Consider the following 20970-nt stretch of genomic DNA (forward strand, 5'->3'; position numbering starts at 1 on the left):
AGTGGCTGAAGGTTTAGCATGAAGTGGCTCCATCTCTGCTTTTCAGAAATCTACAGAGATAAAGACTGGAATTCACTAGGGAATTTAGTGTCACTGGGAACAGATGGTTAATGCCCATCCACACACACCTTGTAATCTTGGCTTTCAACAGGACCTGGAAAGACAGAGTTGTGGCAAAAATAATCACATATAATGAAGTAGACTTGGTGCAGCAAGAAGTTTCTGCTTCCCTGAGATGTCTCCTGCTGGAAGAATAAATGCTAATACACTTATTACTATGAATGAAAATGAAATGGTATGAGCTGTAAAAATTGCAGATAGTTGCAAATAGGCATTGTTCTAATTTGTGTGAAGGTCATCCATGAGCTACTTTTTCCAGACTAAGCAACCTATTTTTCTATCAGTACTATGCAGAGTGTTCTCTGTGTGTGTTTTTTTGTTGGGGTAGTTTGTTTGGGTTTTCTTCTACCTTAACCTTCTTCTTAGAGGTCAAAAACAACAGCTTCTGCATTTATTCGAGTTCTGCTTTAACTCTGTGTTGTTGATAACACAGTATGCTCTGCCACTCAGGTCCAGGGCAACAAGCTTGCAGCATCCACTCAACATGGGGATTACCAGCAGCAACAGAAGAGGAAAAAACAGAAACACTCAAAGACCCAACGACAGTAAGTGATGGCATTGGTAATAAGCTGATATGGTTGCAAAACGAGCAAATTCTTCACTGGTTTGCAAGCTGTGATTTGTATATACATCTAGGCATGTGTCATCTGGACAATACAGCAAACCCCTCTTGAGATTAATCTTTTAAGAGCAAGGTGAAAAGTATGTATGACTCTCAAGTGTTCCAAAAGTCAACTTAAGGAAAGTGGGAAGGAGGAGCTATTCAGTTAGCAAAGGTATGGAAAAGACTCTTTCTTCTGAGTACTGTACCATGCCATGGTTGGTGACTATTCGTATGTTACCTATGCTTTCAGATGCCTAGCAGATGGAAGGAAAGAATGGCAGATAAGCTATCACCACACTTACATGAAAAGTCTTTTCCTGCTGTCTTCATAGAGACAAAGGCTGGTCTGGAAGTAAATCCATACGTATTTTTAATCAGTCCAGAGCATTTCAGAAAATGCCACTGAACTGGCAAGCTTGAAGAAAAACCTTTTTATACAAATAGAGGCAGCAATACTCCAGTGCTGCATCGTACGTACTTCAACATATTTGGATTCAGTGTTCAATATCAGCTCCTGCCAGGTTACCTGACAATCCATTTTAAGCACTGGTGATGCAGGTCCTCCTCTAAGAGTAGCACTGCATGGCTTCCTGCAGACAATGTACTATGCTAGAGGAAGGGCAGCAGTTAGACCTAAAAGGCTTTCTTGTATTGTGGTAACCTTAGAACATGGTGGTGGAAAGCACAGCTAAGTGCTTAGAAGAAAAGCATGGGGCCTGGTGGGTTTTGGTTTGTTTTTTAAAACTGCTTTCCTATTGCAGCTCTCCAGCCACCACATCCTGCCTGAGGCAGTGCCCTCACCCCCGGAGGTTGCTGTCTGTACACTGAACCTTTGATTCCTGTTTGAAGATGACTAATCAGAAGTACCAATCTCCACCTTTCCCAGCACCTTCTCTTCCCTCCCCCTAGAAAAAGTGAAGGGCAATTCTGTGCTCAGTGCTACACTAAGTAGCACAGGAGGAAAATAAAAAATATTAAATAAAAAAATAATAAAAAAATAAAACAAAAAAGGCATAAAAAGAAGCACAACCAAATCTTCCTCTCTCTTGCATGGAAAAAACCTTCCTTTCATAGCCCAGCCATTAAAGGACTCAAAGGTGTCTGTCAGAGATGTGTCAAAAAGTATTGCAGCTTTTGATGCATTAGAATACCAGCTCTCTGCTTTTTAGCATCATCCACATGCCTGTGAGCACTGAACAACCAAATACCTCTGTACTTGTTTTATAAATAACTTAAGAACTTGGATTAAATTCAGGCAACCTTTAACAGCATTGCACTGGTTAAACACTGAGTAAAGAACTTCAGTCAGAAATGCTGTAGTATTTAGAGAAGGGGGATTTCTAGAATAAGATTAACAACCTTCATTACTGAAACAAGCTTTATTTCATTTATGCTTGCTGCTACATCAAAACGGGTCACAACATACTCAGAATGCTCTGGAATCAGTTATCAAATAACATTCATTTTAAGGTATGCCTTAAATGAAGGACAAGGTGACTGGTAACTATCCAAGGTCAGCTGTCATTAGAGAAGCCATCAAATGTGATTCTAGCACATTCCAGGAACCAGATGCCAATTTGGAAGTAGAACAATATCATCAGTGTGAAGTACTTCTGTACCATGGCAGCAGTAAAAAGGGGCTCTCTCCAGCTAATTACAGCTTCTTGATAAAACACTTCAAATAGTGCTCCACGTAATGCAGCAAAATTCAAAAATGATTTCTGAATGAATGCTGTACCTACAGAAGACTGCCTTCAAAGAACAGCAGTAACGTCAAGACTGGTACTATAGGGATAAACAATTGTGCAGAGGCTTCCAGTGCTGCACTGTAACAAAAATATAACTCAGTCCTTGACTGTATGTAGTAAATGGATGCTTTTCCAGAAGGCACAGCAATTTTAAGTACATCAGCTTTCCCCTATTTCCATACAGCTTTTCTCTAAACACCACTGGAGTTTCTGCAGCTTCCTATATGAGACTGAGTTATGTCAATACTACTTAGTGACACATTCACTGCTCACAAAAGCGTCAAAGCCTTGATGTGAAACTATTGAGGTCAGCTCACTCAGAGCCAGTTATCATTATAGTCAGTCTGTTCTCTTCAAGCATAGTTACTCCCAAGCAAATATCCTCCTCTTTCTCATTCCATCAGGAAAGAAATAAGGCTCAGCGCAATACCTTTTTCATTAAGGTCAAGGATCTTAATGTGAAAAGATGCTAAAAGGTAGAGGTTATTTACAGCCTCCCTGGAACAAAAGTCCCTCTTCCACCTTACAAGCTGACATCCAGTATTATTACAAGGTCTACTATTGGAAAGAGGAGCATTAAGCCTAACAAGTTGCTGCAACTGGAACACTTAAATGCCTTGCTGTTTAGCTTTAAAGGGAAAACAAGGTTAAACATGGATGGACTACAGAATTCTTTTGGAGACTATTCTAAACCTAAATCAGTATTGTTGCATATAACAAATGCAGAGTTAATATTCTACTTAGGAGAGATAACAGTTCTTTAACCTTTCATTCTCCCTATTTCCCTACAGTGTTCCTCAGTTTCTATGGAAAATGGCTCTTATCTCCAGGAAGTCAGCAGACAATTCCCTCTGGGACTGCTCAAATTAAACTTTACAAGAAAAATTCCGTTCAACAGATTTTTATTTATCAATTTGGTTTTGCAATTATAACTGTTTCAGTTTTCTTCCACTGAAGACAAAATACAAACTTTTACAGCAACACTTGCAGAGAACACTCATAACAGCTTGATATTTGCACAAGTTGGCTTCAAGAAAAAGCCAGATATCTTGAAGAGTCACTACAGTTCAGTGCCTAAAATTCATGTAAGGGCAAATACAACTACAGATCTATGAGCTACCTTCCACTTCAAAACACAAGGCCAGGAAAAACTGCAAGTTGTTACCTCAGGTTGTTCTGCTAGTACACAGCAGGGATCAGCCCATACTGATGTTTTACAAAGGAGTAATTACTAATCATAGTGAGGCAGCCAAGCACATGGTGAAGATGTATAACCCAGCCCCTCTCCCCTCCCACCAAACAACCAAAAGGGAAACAATCCTATCCAGAACTCTGTAAACTGGGGATCATACCTTGTTGGCAAGGCTAACAAGCAAGCGGTGCATAGTGCAGGCCTTCCAGAACACGACTGAATCAATACTGTACAAGCTTGAGCTTTTCAGATTGGCATCTGTACATGTCAGAGATCCTGGGTTTCCTATAGTCTTGGAAAGTAGTAATTGCTGGCACCAAGAAAAAATTAGTAACTAAGGCAAGGTATCCCTTCTAACCCTTTTAAGCAAAATTTGAGGCAAAAGATTAAGTAACTTTAAGGCACTTTAAAAATTATTTTTAGTTTGCTTTACCAGCAGACTTTATCAGCAACCTAAATCAGGGTCAGCCTAGCTTATGAATAAGCATTTTAGCAGTATTTTATAATGTCTTCCATGCCATAAAAGTGTTCTGTAGCAATTTTCTGCAAGTTACCCAGAAGATAGCCCTTTGAGGCCTCCAAAAATTATGTACTAGGCATAGAGTTCGCTTTGCTGAGCTGAAGAAGAACTATCACAATTTAGCAGGTTATTTTGTTCACTGCAAAGCAGAGAATACAAGCTCATGGATATCTTGTTAAACAAATAAATCTAGTAGAACAGTTCTGAGATAAGGAAAGGACAGATTGATTTCACAGTAAGGCCAAGGATATACCATCTAACCCACACACATACTGTTGCTGGAAACTGGCTGCTCACTCTGCTGTTTTAATAAACCTGAGCTGATTGTCTTAGTTTTGTTTAGAAAAATCAAAAGCTAATAAACTCAAAGATACAGTACTGGTGAGTAACTTCGTAGCAATTTCAGTTTTCTATGCAGCACAACAGAAATAATGCCATTTGAACCAGAAGAACAAAAGAAAGCAACACTGTGCACTTTAGTTTCCAACTGAAGTGCACTTAATTTGCTTCATATTTAAGCTCTGCTGCCATGACTGTTATCTGCATTAATGCATCATTTTCTACTGGGTGCCAAATTCCAGTCAAGTCAGAGCTATCAACAGTACTACAGATTATCCTGAAATTGATTATCAAAGTATATCACCAAAAGCTACGCATTATGTGCTACATCCACCACCTGAATTTCATCATTACTTTCATTCTTCCTGTGGGTTTACTTTCACAAATGCTCAAGTCACTGGAAAGGACGTACCTTTGATACTCGGATCACACTCACTGATCCGGCCAAGGAAAAAAAAATATCTACTATTTGGCCAAATAGATTTCCTTAACCAGTTCACTGGAGGGTGACACCAACCTGATGCCAGGAAGGGTGGAGGGGGAAAGTAAAAAGGTGTAGCCCTGGCAATCCCAGGACTACAGCAATCCTGACTAGGATCAAATCAGCAGATCCTCTGCATTATGCTTAACTGCTCCTTCAGCAAGCAGACATACCAGAAGGTAAAAAGAAACAAACCACCCAAACCTTGAAATTAATTGCAATGAGTCCAGGAACTGTTTGAATAAGAAAATTCCCAGGATTTTCCGAACACCAGTAGTTCAAGTATAAATCTAAGTCGTTACCTTTTTATACAAAGAGTGAATTGGATTTTATCACTAGTTTTATGGTTTGTAGGCCAGAACAAAAGGTAAACAAAGTTTCTGTAGGTGAATGTTACTGTACCGTGCTTCTCCACCCTCACAAGGTCAATAGGGGGCAGTTACTTAGTGTAAAAAGTTTTTAAACTGGAATGCTCAAGACCCATGTGTTCAATTACCCTAATTTGAGCTAGTATTCAATAGCTTTATCTGTCTTTGAGATAAGTGGGACATTTTTGCAGCCTTTTGTTTACTCTTTTAAGGCACTAATCTTCATTTCCCCTTTAAAAGGATTATCCTTACATCCCTTCTCCACCTGCAACATTAATTGAAAAGGGTGTAGGATATGTTTGGAATGCAGTTTTTATCAGGCAACCTTTATTCTTGTGTATAAAAAAAACAAAAGAAAAAAAGTTATGTGATTCTATTAAGACATTATCTACTTCTACAATTTAGTTTATCTTTCTAGCAGCACGCTTTAAGAGCCATACGCTAGTATAAATGGTATTTCACTCCCTGAAGTCAGTCACCAGTAATTCACATCTTGACAAAGCTGAAGGGATACTGTATCAAATGTTGATTAAATTAGCCTTTACAAGTCATCACAAGATTATCTACTCAAGACAGTGTTGCCACAGAATAAGAATCTCTGAATGTCTACATTTGGCATATAAAAAAAAAAAAGTCCCACAGCAGCAGCCACTAAAGGAAAATAAGCCAGCCATTAGAACCCATGCAGCATATTCCAAGTACTCCTGTTGAAGAGATTAATGTCACATCTTGCCAAGTATAATGTTGCAAAAATATTCTTTTAAAGTCTTCTTTAGAGATTTAAAGGATATTACAAACTGCTGTCTTCCATGAGCAACAGAAAATATTTTGGTTCAGTGAACTACAGGTGTTGGGCTTACAAGTCCATTACAAAGTGGCAGGTCCTAAAGTGTGTGGTAGTTTCGGTCTTTTGACTTGCAGAATTTGTACAGAAAGAAAACAACAGCCTGCAGACCCAGAACAAGGACAATTCCACCTATGAAACTTGCAGCATCAAAGGTAGATTTGCGTCGAGAAGGTGCAGGAGTCACAGTAGCATTTGTACCTGTTAAATATGACATTAAGAGTTTGTAAGTGCACAATGCTCACAATAGTCTTCCAGGTTCTAGTACTGGCTTCCTGGTATCAAAATTACTCACTGTATCAAATACCAATAAGGAAACAAACAAAAAATAAATAAAAAGACATGTCAGCAGCTGTATTTAGAACGGTGATACTGAATTTCTGATTGAATACTGTTTGTAAAAGGCTAGAGCTATTTATAGCTGCACTGCTCTGGACCTCAATACTGAGCAAGTCCCAGCTGGACTTTTTGTACTTCAAAAAGCAAAAGCTTTCCTCCTTTACACAGAAATACGTTATTGATATACCCAGATTTGAAACACACTTTCCAATCTCTGCTGCTTGCTCCAATTTTGTGTTTAAATTCAATTATTATCTTCCATCTACTAGACAAGAATCTAGCTTAAATTAGGTGAAGCCACAACATATATGGATTTGGAAGAACAGCCATCTGCTGATGGCTGGTTTTAAAGAGCTTTACTTCATGAGAGCTCTTCATGAAATTGCATATCCAGGACTGATGCAGAAATAAAATACTTCAGCTTATTTCCATCATTATTATGCTGAAATGAAAAACAAAATGCCACCTCCCAAACATAAGTGAGTTAACAAGTGACTTCCAACCACACTATTAAAACCAGCCAGCTCATTTAATTTGACCAGCACATCTGACTTTTAATATCTCACCAACAAGTTCTGTTTCTCAGAGTTCTACCTTGCTACATACACACATCTCCTTCAAATTACAGACATGCCATAAAGTTCAAAGTGAGGACAGCAGATATATCAATACTACTTTAATGTTGACATTTAAATCTTTCAAGATTACGCTTTTAAATGACACTAATTTCTAAGTATTTAACACTTTAATTAGGCTAGTAGTAGCAGTTACCTGGAACACTGGGTGTTGTGGTAGCTGAAGTAATGGCAGTTGTAGGTGCAGGAGGATGTGCAGTTACACTGGTGACATTAGCTGCTTGAGACAAGACAGTATATGCATACCATAAACTTCGAGAGCAAAGTTCTTATGTGTATCACCTGTCTTGTTTTGCTTAACAAGAATAAGCTTTGACCTCAGACTGTACCCCACACAATTTAGATATTCAGCTGCATGGCATTTAGCCAAGTTTCTTCAAACTTGCAGTTAGCAAGGTTTTTTTCAAACTTGCATACCAATGTTACCAAAATATTTCAAGGTTCTTCACAGATCAGACACTCATTCTTCATTCAGACAAAACCACTTTTCTTCCAAGTACCAATATAAAGGCTGGTATTTGACCAAGAATCAAGACAGCTGTTTCAAGACAACCAATAATCTGCATCAAGTCAAAGGACTTTCATTAAACAGCCCTCAGAATCAGTTAATGTTTATTGTACTAAAAGTACTTAATGTGATACCTTAAGGTATAAACACTTAAAGGATAGCAAAACTTCCTCTTTCTCCCCCTGCCATCTTCAAAAACACTAACTGAATAACATCACTGAAATAAGCAAACACTCACCTGTAGATAGACTGTCTCCTATAAGCTACCAAACCAGAACACTGGGTCTCTGACCACCCCCAGCACCCCCTCACCCCCCAGGACAGCACTACTAAAATTTAATCAGTATTCCACTATGTGCCTGGGAGAAGTGCCAACATTGGTAGGTTTACTCAAAGCTAAATCTTACTCTGCTGTACATTAGGCTGTCCTGAGCCTAATCAAGTGCCAACTCGTTATCTCCCAGTTCCCTTAAATGAATGCTGTAAAAAACAAACAAAAACCAACCAAACAAAAAAAAAACCCTACACCCAAAAACCCCCAAACCAACCAAACCCCAACATTTTTAAAAAACTTCACTCTTAAGCTGGGAGCACATGCCACAACAACAACAATGCAGAAATGACTAATCCAATTTAAGCAATTATCACTCTGAGCCAATGCTTCATTATATTGTAAAGAAGCATTTTCTGATAGTTTTATAAAATCCTTATAAAATTCTTCTTCCAAAGCTTGGGACCATTTATGTATTTCATACATCAGATGTTTGGTGGTCATGTTATTGCAATGATCTGTGGAAAAAGCCTTGTCCTTTATTTCATTCACCAGCACCTAGTTGACTGTCATTCTATGTTCAGAGGCACAGTATTACCTATAGTCGTATGAGCTGTTGTAGCAGGAGTGGCTGTGGTCATATTGGAAGATGCTGTGGTCATATTGGAAGATGCTGTGGTAGTGGCATTGGAAGATGCTGTGGTAGTAGCATTGGGAGATGCTGTGGTAGTAGCATTGGAAGATGCTGTGGTAGTAGCATTGGAAGATGGCGCAGGACTACTGGAAAGAGCAACTGTAGGAGCCATGAAAAAATGAAGAGTTAAAGAGAAGAATCACAGTATTTAACTAAAAAATAAAATCTCAAAACAAAACTAACAAGAAAAAGCCAAAAAATGGAACAGCAACAGGCTGTGTTTTAAGGAATTCAGATAGCACCAAGTTTTATTGCAGTTTTGTTCTGAAACTGCAAAGTAGTTGAATGTTCAATTCACGCTAATGGCAAAAGTTGCATGAACAACTACAAGGAAAACCTTGTCACAGGCAGCCCAATCAAGCTACTGTTTAGCTGCCAACTCATGATTTCTCAAAGCAAATAGAAGGGAGGAGAGCCCTACTGTACAAGCAGTAGAACTGTGCATGCTTTACACAATAGGACACTAGGTATTCAGTACTGCTTCCCAACCTCACTGCAACTAAAACAGAATCTGACCTATCAAGCTCAACTAGAAATCAGTGGTTAGACTGCTGAAGTCATATGGGGTGGGGGGAAACCAAGACATCCTTATGAAAAAGCTTTCTATTTCAGGAATTGTTGCTGGTTGTGTTGCAACAATTGTCGCAACATGTGCTGCAAAAAAAAACCCACTGACCCTATAACTGTGAAGCCTTCTGCAACTTACTAACAGAGTTAATCACACATGGACCGCTTAATCAAACACCAGTACATCAGCAAGCTTCCTTGTGAAAAACCATTATGTTCAGAAGCCTTTATGTCCAGAAGTGAGCTCAGGCTCACCTAAGTGTGGTTATCTACACCTTGAAACAATTCAGCATGGCGAGAAACCAGAGCTGACTGCTTCTACAGAGACAGGCTGGATACATCAGAATATACATTCTCCCAGGTCACATTCACATCAAGCCACGTTAGGGCCACCTTGATGTTCTTCCATGTCAATCCTCAATCCTCAAGTATAGTGCTGAGCCATGACACTGTATGAACTGATAAGGTATACTGACTCCTGTCACACCAAAAATCCTCTACTAATGGTGACAATTAGGTTTCCTTGAATACCCAGAAACTAAAACACAACAACCTGATAAACAACACTACAAGTCTAACAGGAATAGATTGTAGAAATTCTACTCTTAGATATAGAACAAGGTGCTGTAACACCATGCTCTCTTTGCAAAGCACTGAAAAATTGTACTTTTAGCACTCCTGATTAAAAGAAGATTGTTACAATTTTAGAAACAACACAGGAAGTCCAAGTGGAATCATGTCTGACTGACTGCCACTGCCACCACCACCACAGTAGCATGGAAACTTCATCTCTGTTGCTGAGAGCCAACCTCTTTAGCAGGACTGTTGAACTCCTCTAGAGTATTAAGGATATTTTCATTTGCTGTTCCAGATCTTAAACACAGAAAATCCTATTTTCAAGTCCATTTCTTGTCAGCTTTCTCAAAAACTAAAATCGTTGGGTTTTCACAACAGTGAATGTCAACATCCAAATTATTCACATCCCACATATTTGCTTTGCACAGCAAGCACAAATTGATGAAAAGACTTAAGTAAATTTTCAACTGAAAATGTTCCTAGCATCAGGGATTTACCTTACACAGTTCTATAACCCAGATTCTACACTTCAGGACTCCACAAAATGTTGTGCTAGTTAACAATTAAAACTGGAAGGTTCATAAGCTTTTCCTATTTTCTAAATCTCAAATGAAGCAGCAGACTTAGCAGGTGCAAGTTATTGTGATCATTAAAGTGGACTGTTTTGAGGATGATGACAAGTTCCTTAGGATGTGTTACATCTAACAGAAAACACCACCCATTTTAATTTGAGAAACCAAGACAGCAGCCAGAGACATGTGCCTTGTAAAGTACATCAGGCTTCTTGAAACAGCAGCAGTAAGCAGTAAACTGAATGTACAACAAAACTGTGTATTTTAGTTTCATATATCACAGGTTTAAGCTGGCAGCAAAGTGCTTATTTACATATTTGTAAACGCTTATGTAAATTGTAGAAGGCACATTAACAAAGGTCAACAGATGAAGGAGTTGGAAACACAACTGCTTCACATTAAATAATGTGAAAACCGAGTTCTAAATACTTACAAGAACACTGTACTTCAACAGTACAGGTTTGATTCTTCGAAGCTACTTCTGTTTCATTTACACATATGCCTATGTCTCCTGTCAGAAAAGAGCCAAGAATATTTAGAGCAGCAGAACTTGAAAGTGTTCTGAGACATTGTTCATAAATACTAATAAACTGTTCATACAACAAACTAAACACCATCTTCTAGCCAGGATAACATAAAGCCACTTCAATATGCAGGACTTCAGTATTGTATTAATTAGAAAACTTGGAGTATTTTCTTAAACTACAGCTAATTTACCACTCAAATCAACACTTAGGCAACACTCATACATGGTTACGCATCATTCTACAGTAACTGTATAGCTTGATATTTTTTTATTCATATCCTATAAAATTAGACAGTGTTTCTACTATTTGTGACATTTTCCAATTTGATCATTTGGCATTCTGGTAGCACCTTAAAAAAAACAGAAAAAAAAACCCCAAAAAAACAACTTACTGTCTTAAATTCTACATGCAAGCAAAACTGAAGTTCTGGCTTTTTAAACAGATCCTTGACCTTGAAATTGTTGAAGACAGTTTCTTATTCTCTGCCTGCATACTCTTCTCCCTCACCTCAGGTTTTAACCTCTCCCCAATAAGTTACACAGATTTTTTGTGTGTTTGCATATGTGCCTGTTGGTCAGACAACACATGCAAAATTCAGAAGAGCTTCTTGAAGGACACTCTTGTACTGGGTAAGTTAAATCCAAACTACTTTTCATTAGTTCCCAAGCACCTTAACTTTCATATGTAACCTTGCTTGGTCATCTACAATCACACACTACAAAATCATTACCACAGTTAAGCCATTCTGTCTTCATAGAAACTGTTTCCACCTCACGTAAGAGGTACGAATAATCTATGCGAGCACTACTTACCTAGTCTCTGCAAGGCTTTGTCAACAGCAACCTAATCTCCTCCAAGCCTGAGTACCAGAAGCCACCTAAATGTAGTTATATCCAACTCTCCCACAATGAGGAAAAACAAGGCTCTGAATGAGACCAGCTAATGCTTCCTTGGCTCTGTCATGTTCCCATTAGTGAGTTGACAATTCTTAGTTTTAGAAATTACTCTTTAGATAATCTTATTTAATAGACTCCCTTATTGCTCTTCAATTCAGGAGTAGTCCCTCAAAAAGAACTGAAGCACAGTGATGTCCCTGCACATCAGAACCCACTCATGACTCCTAACAGCAAACACAAGTGACTAGTTTGTTCTACAAACATTCTGAGGCATTTGGAAAGCATCAGCTTATCAAGAGCACAGATATAAATTAAAAGCCTTAAAAATCTGGGATTATTTTGAGTATGTTCAGCTATCTCAATGTAACACCTTGACATGTTCAACAACAGATAAATTTTACAGTTAGTGCTCCATTAGATTATCAAACAGAACAGTGTATTTGTGCAATGAACATTAATATAGTACATCTAGCTTGATTTAAGGTTCTGCATGGCATAGTAAGGATCTGCACCGTTTAGTCCTCCTTACCTTCACATCTTATCCACTTGCAGCCTGGTACACTTGCAGCACCACCAGTACATGAACTGCAGTCAGAGATGTTTCCACAGGTACCTAAAAGAAAAAAAAGGATAAGAAATGCATTGATTAGGATAAAATTGCTACTGTCAAAGAGCATCTTCACCCACAGAAACAACTCTGAGATCCGTACCTTCCCCTATGTTCATCTGTGTTAAGGCACAATCCTTCTCACTGAACTACACACAACCAAAAACTAAAATTTTAAGATACATTTACAAAACACATTTCCCTTCAGACATGACAATACTCTGAAATCAGAGTCCACATGCACACCAAGATCTTGCCTGATAACAACCTGTAACCACAGTAAACTCAGAAAATAGGGGAGGTACTACTCTAGTGGAAATTACCAAAGTCCAAATTAATTTTGCAGAAGTTCACTGAAACCTCAGATGGCAAGAACCTTGTTCCTTTAGATTACATTTTTCCTTTAGGTAATAATATAGCCAGCTACAAATAGCCCTACAGTATGAGAAATAAAGACAAGAGCCTAGATGACTTCATCTACAAATGTATATGAAGAAGGGCAGAAAGAAAGTCGATTATTCATGTTTTGAACACAGCAGAAGCCAGCAGCATAACCAGTCCAGCTGTTTTTATACATCAATCTCAGCCAAACACTGTTGCTTTAAAATCACGACAACACATCCAATACCTTGACCAAATAAGATCTTCTCCCAATCTACAATTTTACCACAGTAGTTTTAATTAAGACTTACTCATACAGCCATAATATGCAGAAAACCCACACACAACCCACAACTCCTCTCTCCAGCACATTTCACATCATACCCACCTACTCCAAGCACCTCTGGGTGTCCTTTCACTTTTCTCAGTTCTGCTCCCCGGGAAAGGGAACACTTCTATTCTCAGATCTTTGGCAATCAGTGTGGTAATTTACATCTCAAGATAACAGCTACAGATACATTAACTAACTTTAGTATTCTTGTAATGTGTGTTAAGTCTGAATCCACCTGGCCTTTCTCTTGTTTATGGTAATGTGAGGCTAGAAATCCTGGCACTCTTTCTTCACTTTTAATAAATGCATGAATATGTGAAAAGACCTTTGTCAGTTTGCATCAGTGAGGTATGAAACATACTTGCTTGTTCCCATCATAAAGGAGGCACTTAAAGCTGTGTGACAGTTGCTGGATAACAGATTTCAGAAAAGTCATTTGTTATTCTGCGTATACATCTGAGGAACAATCACAGCATGCACCACACTTCTGATGAATAAACAATGTTCTTTTTTGTAAATTCCTTACTGGTACAAAGAAAATCCAGCACAGTCTGTCTGTGGAGACAGTAGAGTCAGCACAGTCAGCTAATAACAGGTGCACTAGGAAGTTTAGTTTACTTTCAAAACAGCTTTCACATATTAGAGAGACACATCTGCAATAGTAAGGGGCTGAGAGACCTCTTTATCACAGCAAAAGGTTTCAAGAACGAGCTGTTAACTTCAGAATCAGTGGCAGACTGTCAGATGTTCTCCCAGTGCTAATAAACCTGCTGTGAAAGACTCTCTTATCTTCATATGGGATAACAGCAAGCTACCCATTTCTCTCCATCAGCAGATGTCAGCTTTTCACTTAAGAAATTACTCTAATACCACAAACTCAGCTCGTAAGTGCAGAAAAGCCCACGTTAGTCTGGAAGATAAACCTGACTCTTACACAAAGGTAAATTCGGGTATTTCCCTTACACTTGAAGAGGAAACCTGGGAACACCAAACAGAAGTCTGTCCTGCTGAACCAACACTGCCCTCTCCCGCTGCACAGGAGAGGTTGTTAACCTCTACTCCCGGCAGTCCTCAAGCAGCTCACGGTTCCGACAGGGCGCCCGATATCGCCTTACATCACGTCGCCAGTGGCTGGGCTGGAGGAAGTCTAGACGGGCTGAAGGAGAGGTTACTGGACAGATTCAAGCGTAGCTGCTCTCAGCGCCATTATGCAGTGCGGCCAGAGAACACAGGAGTACCTCCTGAACAACCTCCTCCCTGGGCGTTTTGGGGCACGCGGCACGTTTTGCGGCTCTTGGCCGAGAAAACAGCTCACAGAGCCAGAGAACAGGCAAACACACAGGGCGAGTAACGCAGCTAACCTGGGGACAACGGGCGGCAGCGGCACACCACCACCGCTTAACATAAGTAACTCCCGTAACCTGATCTGTACTAAGTTGGAAAGAAACGAACACGCCGCATACACTGTACTGGCCCCAAATGTACCCGCTACTATCCGCTCGCTGCGCACGAAAGGGCTGTTTGGGGCGGTGTCGAGCCGCGCTAATGGATTTCACATAGCGCGCACCCAAACCCCCCACAGCGGGCGGAAAGGGGAGCCCAGAAGAGCCGAAGAGAAACGGGTAAAACCTCAGCGGCTGCGGTTCAGGCGCCGCGGGCGATGGCGGCCAAGCTCTGAGGGAGCGCGGGGCGGCTCGCTCTCCGCTCCCCCACACACCCGCCCGGCGGGAAGATGGCACGGAGGAGCTCCCCCCGTCCCGCCGCCCGGCAGAGCTCGGGGCGCGGAGCCCGCCCCACTCCCCCCACACCTCTAGGCAACGGGCGGGGCGCGGGAGGGGGAGGGGCTGCCCCGTCAGCAACTCTTGCCGGGGTGGCGGGGGTTAGCGAGGGGTCACCGGGCACTCACCAACGGTCGCGGAGCTCCCTGCGTCGGGCGAGGGCAACCGGAAGCTCTGCAGTTCCCCCGCGGCCAGCCCGCAGAGGCAGGCCAGGCACAGCGCGGCGAGAGGCAGCGCGGCCGTCCGGCCCATAGCGGCAGCGGTGAGGCCAACGGCGGTGTCGGCTCTCCTCGTCAGCGCTTCCCGTCCGTCCGGCTCCGCTCCCGCTGCCTCCGCGCACGCTCTGAGAGCAGCCGTTCCGTCCCGCCCCCCCAGCGTCACGTGAGCGCAGCTGCCTCAGGCTGGCCCCACCCCGGGCCGACCAGGAGGGTGACGTGGTCCTTCCCGCCACCCCGGGACAGCATTTCCCGCGCGTCACGCGCTCCCCGGCCGCCTTCACTTTCCCCGTCCCGTCCGCACGCAGGCCCCGCCCACCCGATGAGGTCTATCGAGCGGCTGCTGCTCATTGGGTGGGAGCGAGGTGGGGGGGTAGGGACGGGACTTTTCGTGCGCAGGCGCCGTAAGTGAGAGGCGGTCGTGGAGTGACCGATGGCCTAGAAGTGCTGTCCTGCAAGCTGGAGGGGTTCAACGGTCATGACGGAGAGCGCGAGGTCTTCCACAAGTACCAGTTGTGCAGGGAGTGCTCCCGCCTTCTTACCCTGATCTCAGCTCACTTCAAGCACGGGCTCCTGTGCCTCTGCCAGCTCCAGTGGTTTTGTGGTGGGTTTCTCACAGAGTAATTACTACTACTGTGAGGGTCATCTCTTCACGCTCCTCCCCCTTTTCTACCCTGAAAAAGCTTCGAAAATAGTACATTTAATACATCTATTACTCCCTTCTGATAGCTGGGGAGAGTTCCCCTTCTGCCTGTCATTACCTCTCTCTGTCTTTTGTTTTTTCCCTAAGGCAGCTTGAGTCAATGTATATCATCAGTAGTGGACACTGCAAGTAAAAATCAGTGTAAATCTGTCGCAACAGTTTGTGCAGTACCAACTCAGACAAATGTTGGGAAACCAAGACAAACATTAATGCGTGCTTGTCAAGGACAACAGACAAGCTAGAGCTCTAAAGCACATTTTAGTAAGGTTCTGGTGTGAAGAAAGGTGCCATTAGAATGAAAGAACCAAGGGAAGAGGAGCTACAATCAGGAAAATCCACCTGTTTCTCCTAAGTGTGAGCTGGACTTGGGCAATAAAGAGAAAATGGTCAAATGAATCCCTAGCTTAATCTTCCATTTTACTTTCTTTCCTGAAGGTGTTTTATTGCCAAGAGCCCAGAGACCAATACAGATTCAGCAATTTTAAGGCAAGCTACCTATCATGATTACTGTGTGAGCTCCAGAAAGCTCTGTAGGACTGTTGGTAATACACAGTTTGGGATAGGGCTTTCTGACAAGCTTCTGTGCCATCTTGTATAGTGGTGCTCCTGCTGGTGGGCAGGATGGCTAATGGTTTGCTGAGTGAAAATACAAAGAAAGGGCTGCAAAGGAAACAGAAGAGAAACAGTTTTGCAATACAGGAACCTCGTAGCCACTGAGGTGAAATGACCAAACATTTTCTTGGTGTAAACATCAGTGACACCTGAAATAAGGAAGGTGTGAGTGAAGTCACGCACTCCCTTTAGTTATCTTTCGTTCTGCCTGTACTTTTTACTGGAGTGTTAGTGTGAAATACTTCAGTTATTCCTGCAGTGTGATTAAAGTTGCTGGCTTTTTAATAAGAAGTGATTTTCACATCCATTATTAAAATACTGTGATTCTGTGCTACCTTTGAATAAGTAGCATGTAAAATAAATTGAGGAGCAGCATAAACATACTGCAACATAACTGAAGCTGCAGCAAGCATTGAATAGAGGCATTTCCTATGGCTTAGGGTCTCCTACTGGAATCAGGGCTTGATTCATAAAACCTCTTGTGATTTCACTAGATATGTGCCATTATTTGAATTCAGGTTTTCCTTTCCGCGGCTTTTAGGCTATGATATGTATAGCAGTTGTCACAGTGTTGTTTGAGGGATGCAGCAGCAGTTCAGTTGATGTGCTGGGCACATGAAGTGTCATGGTTGCTACAATCTGCATTTCATGAGGGTTTCATACTAAAATCTCTTTTAGAGAAGAAAAACATAGGACAAATGTTAAATGTGATTGATAAAAGACAAGATTCTAATTAGTGTGTATATATATGGAAAAAGTGTGAAAAAAGGAAGTACATGATAAAACAGAACCAAGATTACCAGCAGGGCAAGAATTACAGCTACAGCATGTTCCCACAAGTGAGTGCAAGCATGTCTATCATTTAATCCTGGGGGCTGATGGAGTCCAAGTGAATGATAAATGTGGTTTGTCTGTTTTTTCTTAAAGTCAGCATCTTGGGACTTTGTTGCAGCATACAGTCAGCAGGATCATGGCAGTCTGGGTTGTTGTTGCTGGATCTAAAATAACACATTCATCACTGTATTTGTTTTTCATTGTGCTGTTATATATTTAGTGGTTAGTTAAGGCATTTGACTCTGGTTTGAATCTATAAGGAATTCCAAGCACTGCATTACTGGAAATTTATGTAAAGTCCTTGGCAAAAATGGGTAAAACCTACGGGTCTGCATATGTCCATTTTAGGGAAGCACATAGAGTAAAAGCACATAATGTACTAAATGCTCAGGATTCACAGCAGATTGTGTTATATCATTGAACTGTGGAATTGTAAAACAGTTTGGGTAGGAAGGGACCTTAAAGCTCATCCAGTTCCAGCCCCCTGCCATGGGCAGGGACACCTCCGCTAGACCAGGTTGCTCAAAGCACCATTACCCTGGCCTTGAACACTGCCAGGGATGGGGCAGCCACAGCTTCTCTAGACTGCTTCAGTGTCTCACCACCCTGACAGTGAAGAATTTCTTCCTAATATCTAATCCCCTCTGCCAGTTTAAAGCCATTTCTGTTTGTCCTATCCCTACATGCCCTTGTTCCTCTCCAGATTTCTTGTAGGCCCTCTAAAATTATCCCTATTATTATTATTATTAACCCCTATCAACTGGTGTGTGGCAAGATGTGATAATGGGCTTTTAAACAGGTTCCAGAGGAGTGTACTGCAGGTTGGGGTGGTGACAATAAATGAAAAAAATAGAAAAATTTAACAAATCAGTAGACAAATTAAAGGGGACATATATTTGATTCAGTTTGTAACCACTTGTTCTCATTTCCAAATTGCTACTTCACCTGCATGCAAAGAGATGTGTGTAAAGTGTAAATACATCATGAGTGTTTTAACAAGGAACAGACACCACCCAGAGAGGTTTTGGGGTATTTTATACCATTACATAGTAGTGCATTATTGGATTATGATGCCATTCATCACCTTTGTAATCTTTCAGAAATGATGCCTCAATTCCTGCGCTCAGAGATTTATAACCTAAGTTAATCTTTGCATTGTGAGACAGGTATGGTAGTAAACCCTGCTGCAGAGGTGTGTCTGATCAGGGCTGGATACAGCCCCAAGGCACATTCAGGGTGGTGTATGCTGTGCTGTGTGATGTCTAAGTGTGTGTGTAAGCTGCTCATGTGTCTGTCCCCAGCAGAAACTGTGGGTAAGGACATTGGCACCTGCACTGCACAAGCTGCTTGCCTGAGGCCAGCAAGCTGGGGCTATGTCTGTTTGGTGGCCTCTCATGCGTCCTGCAGTACATGCAGTTCAGCCCCACCCCATGGGGTGGAAAAGTCTGCTTTCAATGTAAGAAACAGAAAAATATATGCAGAGTGATAGTGAGGATGTAGTAGTGCTAGATTATTCTTCTTAGATCTTTTTAGAGGTAGTGGTAGAGGCCACTGCTTTTAGCCTAAGGCAAACTGAAGAGATGTCATGAGGACAATAATGGAAAGCAAGAGGCAGAGGTGAGATGGGGCGGAATGAATAAACATTTCCCCTGGACAGCTAGTGCCAACCACAGAATGAGGTCAAGCTGGTTTAGGTAACTCAAGAAAAATAAGGCTAATGTTTAGATGGAGTCTTCCTGCAAGAGTATTTACCGTATTGTTAACACACTTTTCTGTGGTGATGGTGTAATACAGCAATGGGCTCTGCCCTGTGTCAGGGCAGAAGCACCTCCTGCCTCTAGGAGTTCAGCTGTGTGCTCAAAGGTGCCTTGGCCAGCTTGGGAGCTTCTCAAGAGAAGGAAACTCAGCAGGGCTCCCCAACTTTTCCTCACTAGATGCTTGTAGACTGAGGCTCTTGCATCTGGCCCCTGCCTGGGCTACAGCCTCATGGGTGTTGCAGCCCGGCCTGTATCTGTCCTTGGGTCATGTTGACTTGGCCTCCAGCATCTGAGGTACAGGCATGATTGAGCTCTGTTCAGCTTGCCACCTGTTCCTGCTTCTTCACATCCTAAACCTTACCAGAATTACAGTAAGAAGCTCAGTGTAAAGCTCTAATAGCAAAACCTGTAAGATACCAGTTTTTCTTACAGAAGTGACACACTGCATAAATAAAACACTCTAATCCAGTAAGATAATTGTTTTCTCAGGACTCTGGTTGCTGCCATCTGCGCTTTGTAGAAGGGAGTTTTTTTACATGATTGCTGGGAAGGGAACTTCTCCAAAACCAGCAGCTGGCAATGGAAATCTTCACCTCCCTGTCTGCAGACTGTCCTGAATTTCCTGGCTTTTTGGAAACCCCGTGGTTTGCTTCTGGACTTGTGTGTCCTCTCAAAACTTGTGCATGCCACTTCTCTGGTGTGGCTTTCTCAGAGGAGGCAATGCATTCCTACTGACTTCACCAGAGATGTAAGATATAGTAGAAAATATGTCACAAAACATAATTTTGGATTGAGGTTAAGACTATTATTCCTTTTCTGTTTCATTCTTTATCATTAGGCTTCTTAAGCATACCCAACTTGCAGGCAGGCACCGGGGAGCCAGATTTGAAAGACACACTCTTTCTTTTAGGTGATCTCCTTAATAGTGGATGAAAGATTTTACCACATTTTTGCTGGCAGAGAGTCCTGTCCTGACCAATGCAAATACAGTAATTGTGGCTTGCCCGAAGGATCATTATGGCAGAAATTCAAAATATTTCCTGGTTGTACTCTCCTCTTCTCGTTATAACGTTTTCTATGTGGTGTAACTTCAACCAGTTGTATCCTGCCCAGTCACCCTGTGCAGCTCTTGTAGACCCCAAGTGTATGATACAGTCATATGTCAAGCCATCATACTTGTTACCAGGTCTATGACTCTGGGCACAGGATCGGCTTTCTGGTACTTGATGTGGTCAGGCTTTTGTCTGCCCTGAGGGATCCTGAACACTGCCCATTGCCAGAGCATGAGTTTCTGGGCTCTGACTGCTGATCAGATCAGGACTGTGCTCTGGCTCAGTCACTCCTGGGGTGCAGCCACACTGTAGATTGGGGCTGCCATGGGTGACCAAACCATCAGCAAATACACATCAGTTGGGTTTTTAATTTTGTCATTTATAACCTGCAGAACTAAAATGAATTTTCGGACTTTTATCTTTAAATATCTGAATATAATTTTAAATCCTTGCGAAAAATAAGAGGCACTAACCTCTGTCCCAGGACTGAGTTCGGAAGACATATCCTTTCATAGCAGTAGTCTTTATTACTTATGAAAGTAATTTGTCAGGAAATGTGTTGATTTATGAAGAACACTGTATTTTCATCTTTGACCCAGAACTATGAAGTGAAAATAATTACTGTCTAGGCAATTTAACCGAATTGAAATGTTCCTACAGAAGACTTAGCTCCTGTGTCTATACAGTCTATATAAAGATTGCATACATAGATCTATACAATCTATGTATAGATTGCAGAATGCTTTAGAAAATAGAAGGATAAGATGTGTAGCTCCTTAGCTAGCTACAAACACATACAGATATTTTAGGTTAAATAAATTTACTGTTTTATACCATAAGTAAAGAAAAACCTAAATCATGTTGCTAAAACTAAGACAATCTCTACACTTGCTCAGAGC

The 20970-nt window shown here is 41.5% G+C and overlaps 1 protein-coding gene across 2 annotated transcripts; it reads right to left on the reverse strand.

Moving 5' to 3' along the window:
- Positions 1 to 3357: 3357 nt before the first annotated feature.
- Positions 3358 to 15361, reverse strand: CD164 (CD164 molecule). 2 transcript variants are annotated; one of them, XM_005154784.4, is made up of 6 exons: positions 15027 to 15361; positions 12331 to 12414; positions 10812 to 10889; positions 8568 to 8762; positions 7327 to 7410; positions 3358 to 6417 (listed from the first exon to the last, which is right to left on the reverse strand). In XM_005154784.4, the coding sequence occupies exons 1-6, from the start codon at positions 15148 to 15150 to the stop codon at positions 6257 to 6259; spliced, it is 726 nt and encodes a 241-aa protein (XP_005154841.2). In that variant the 5' UTR covers positions 15151 to 15361; the 3' UTR covers positions 3358 to 6256. The 2 variants fall into 2 exon arrangements, with proteins under 2 accessions (XP_005154841.2, XP_030909869.2); XM_031054009.2 differs by having other exon boundaries at positions 7327 to 7407; positions 15027 to 15357.
- Between the last annotated feature and the right edge of the window lie 5609 nt (positions 15362 to 20970).

Source organism: Melopsittacus undulatus, chromosome 3, assembly GCF_012275295.1.
Source record: "Melopsittacus undulatus isolate bMelUnd1 chromosome 3, bMelUnd1.mat.Z, whole genome shotgun sequence".
Lineage (NCBI taxonomy): Eukaryota > Metazoa > Chordata > Aves > Psittaciformes > Psittaculidae > Melopsittacus > Melopsittacus undulatus.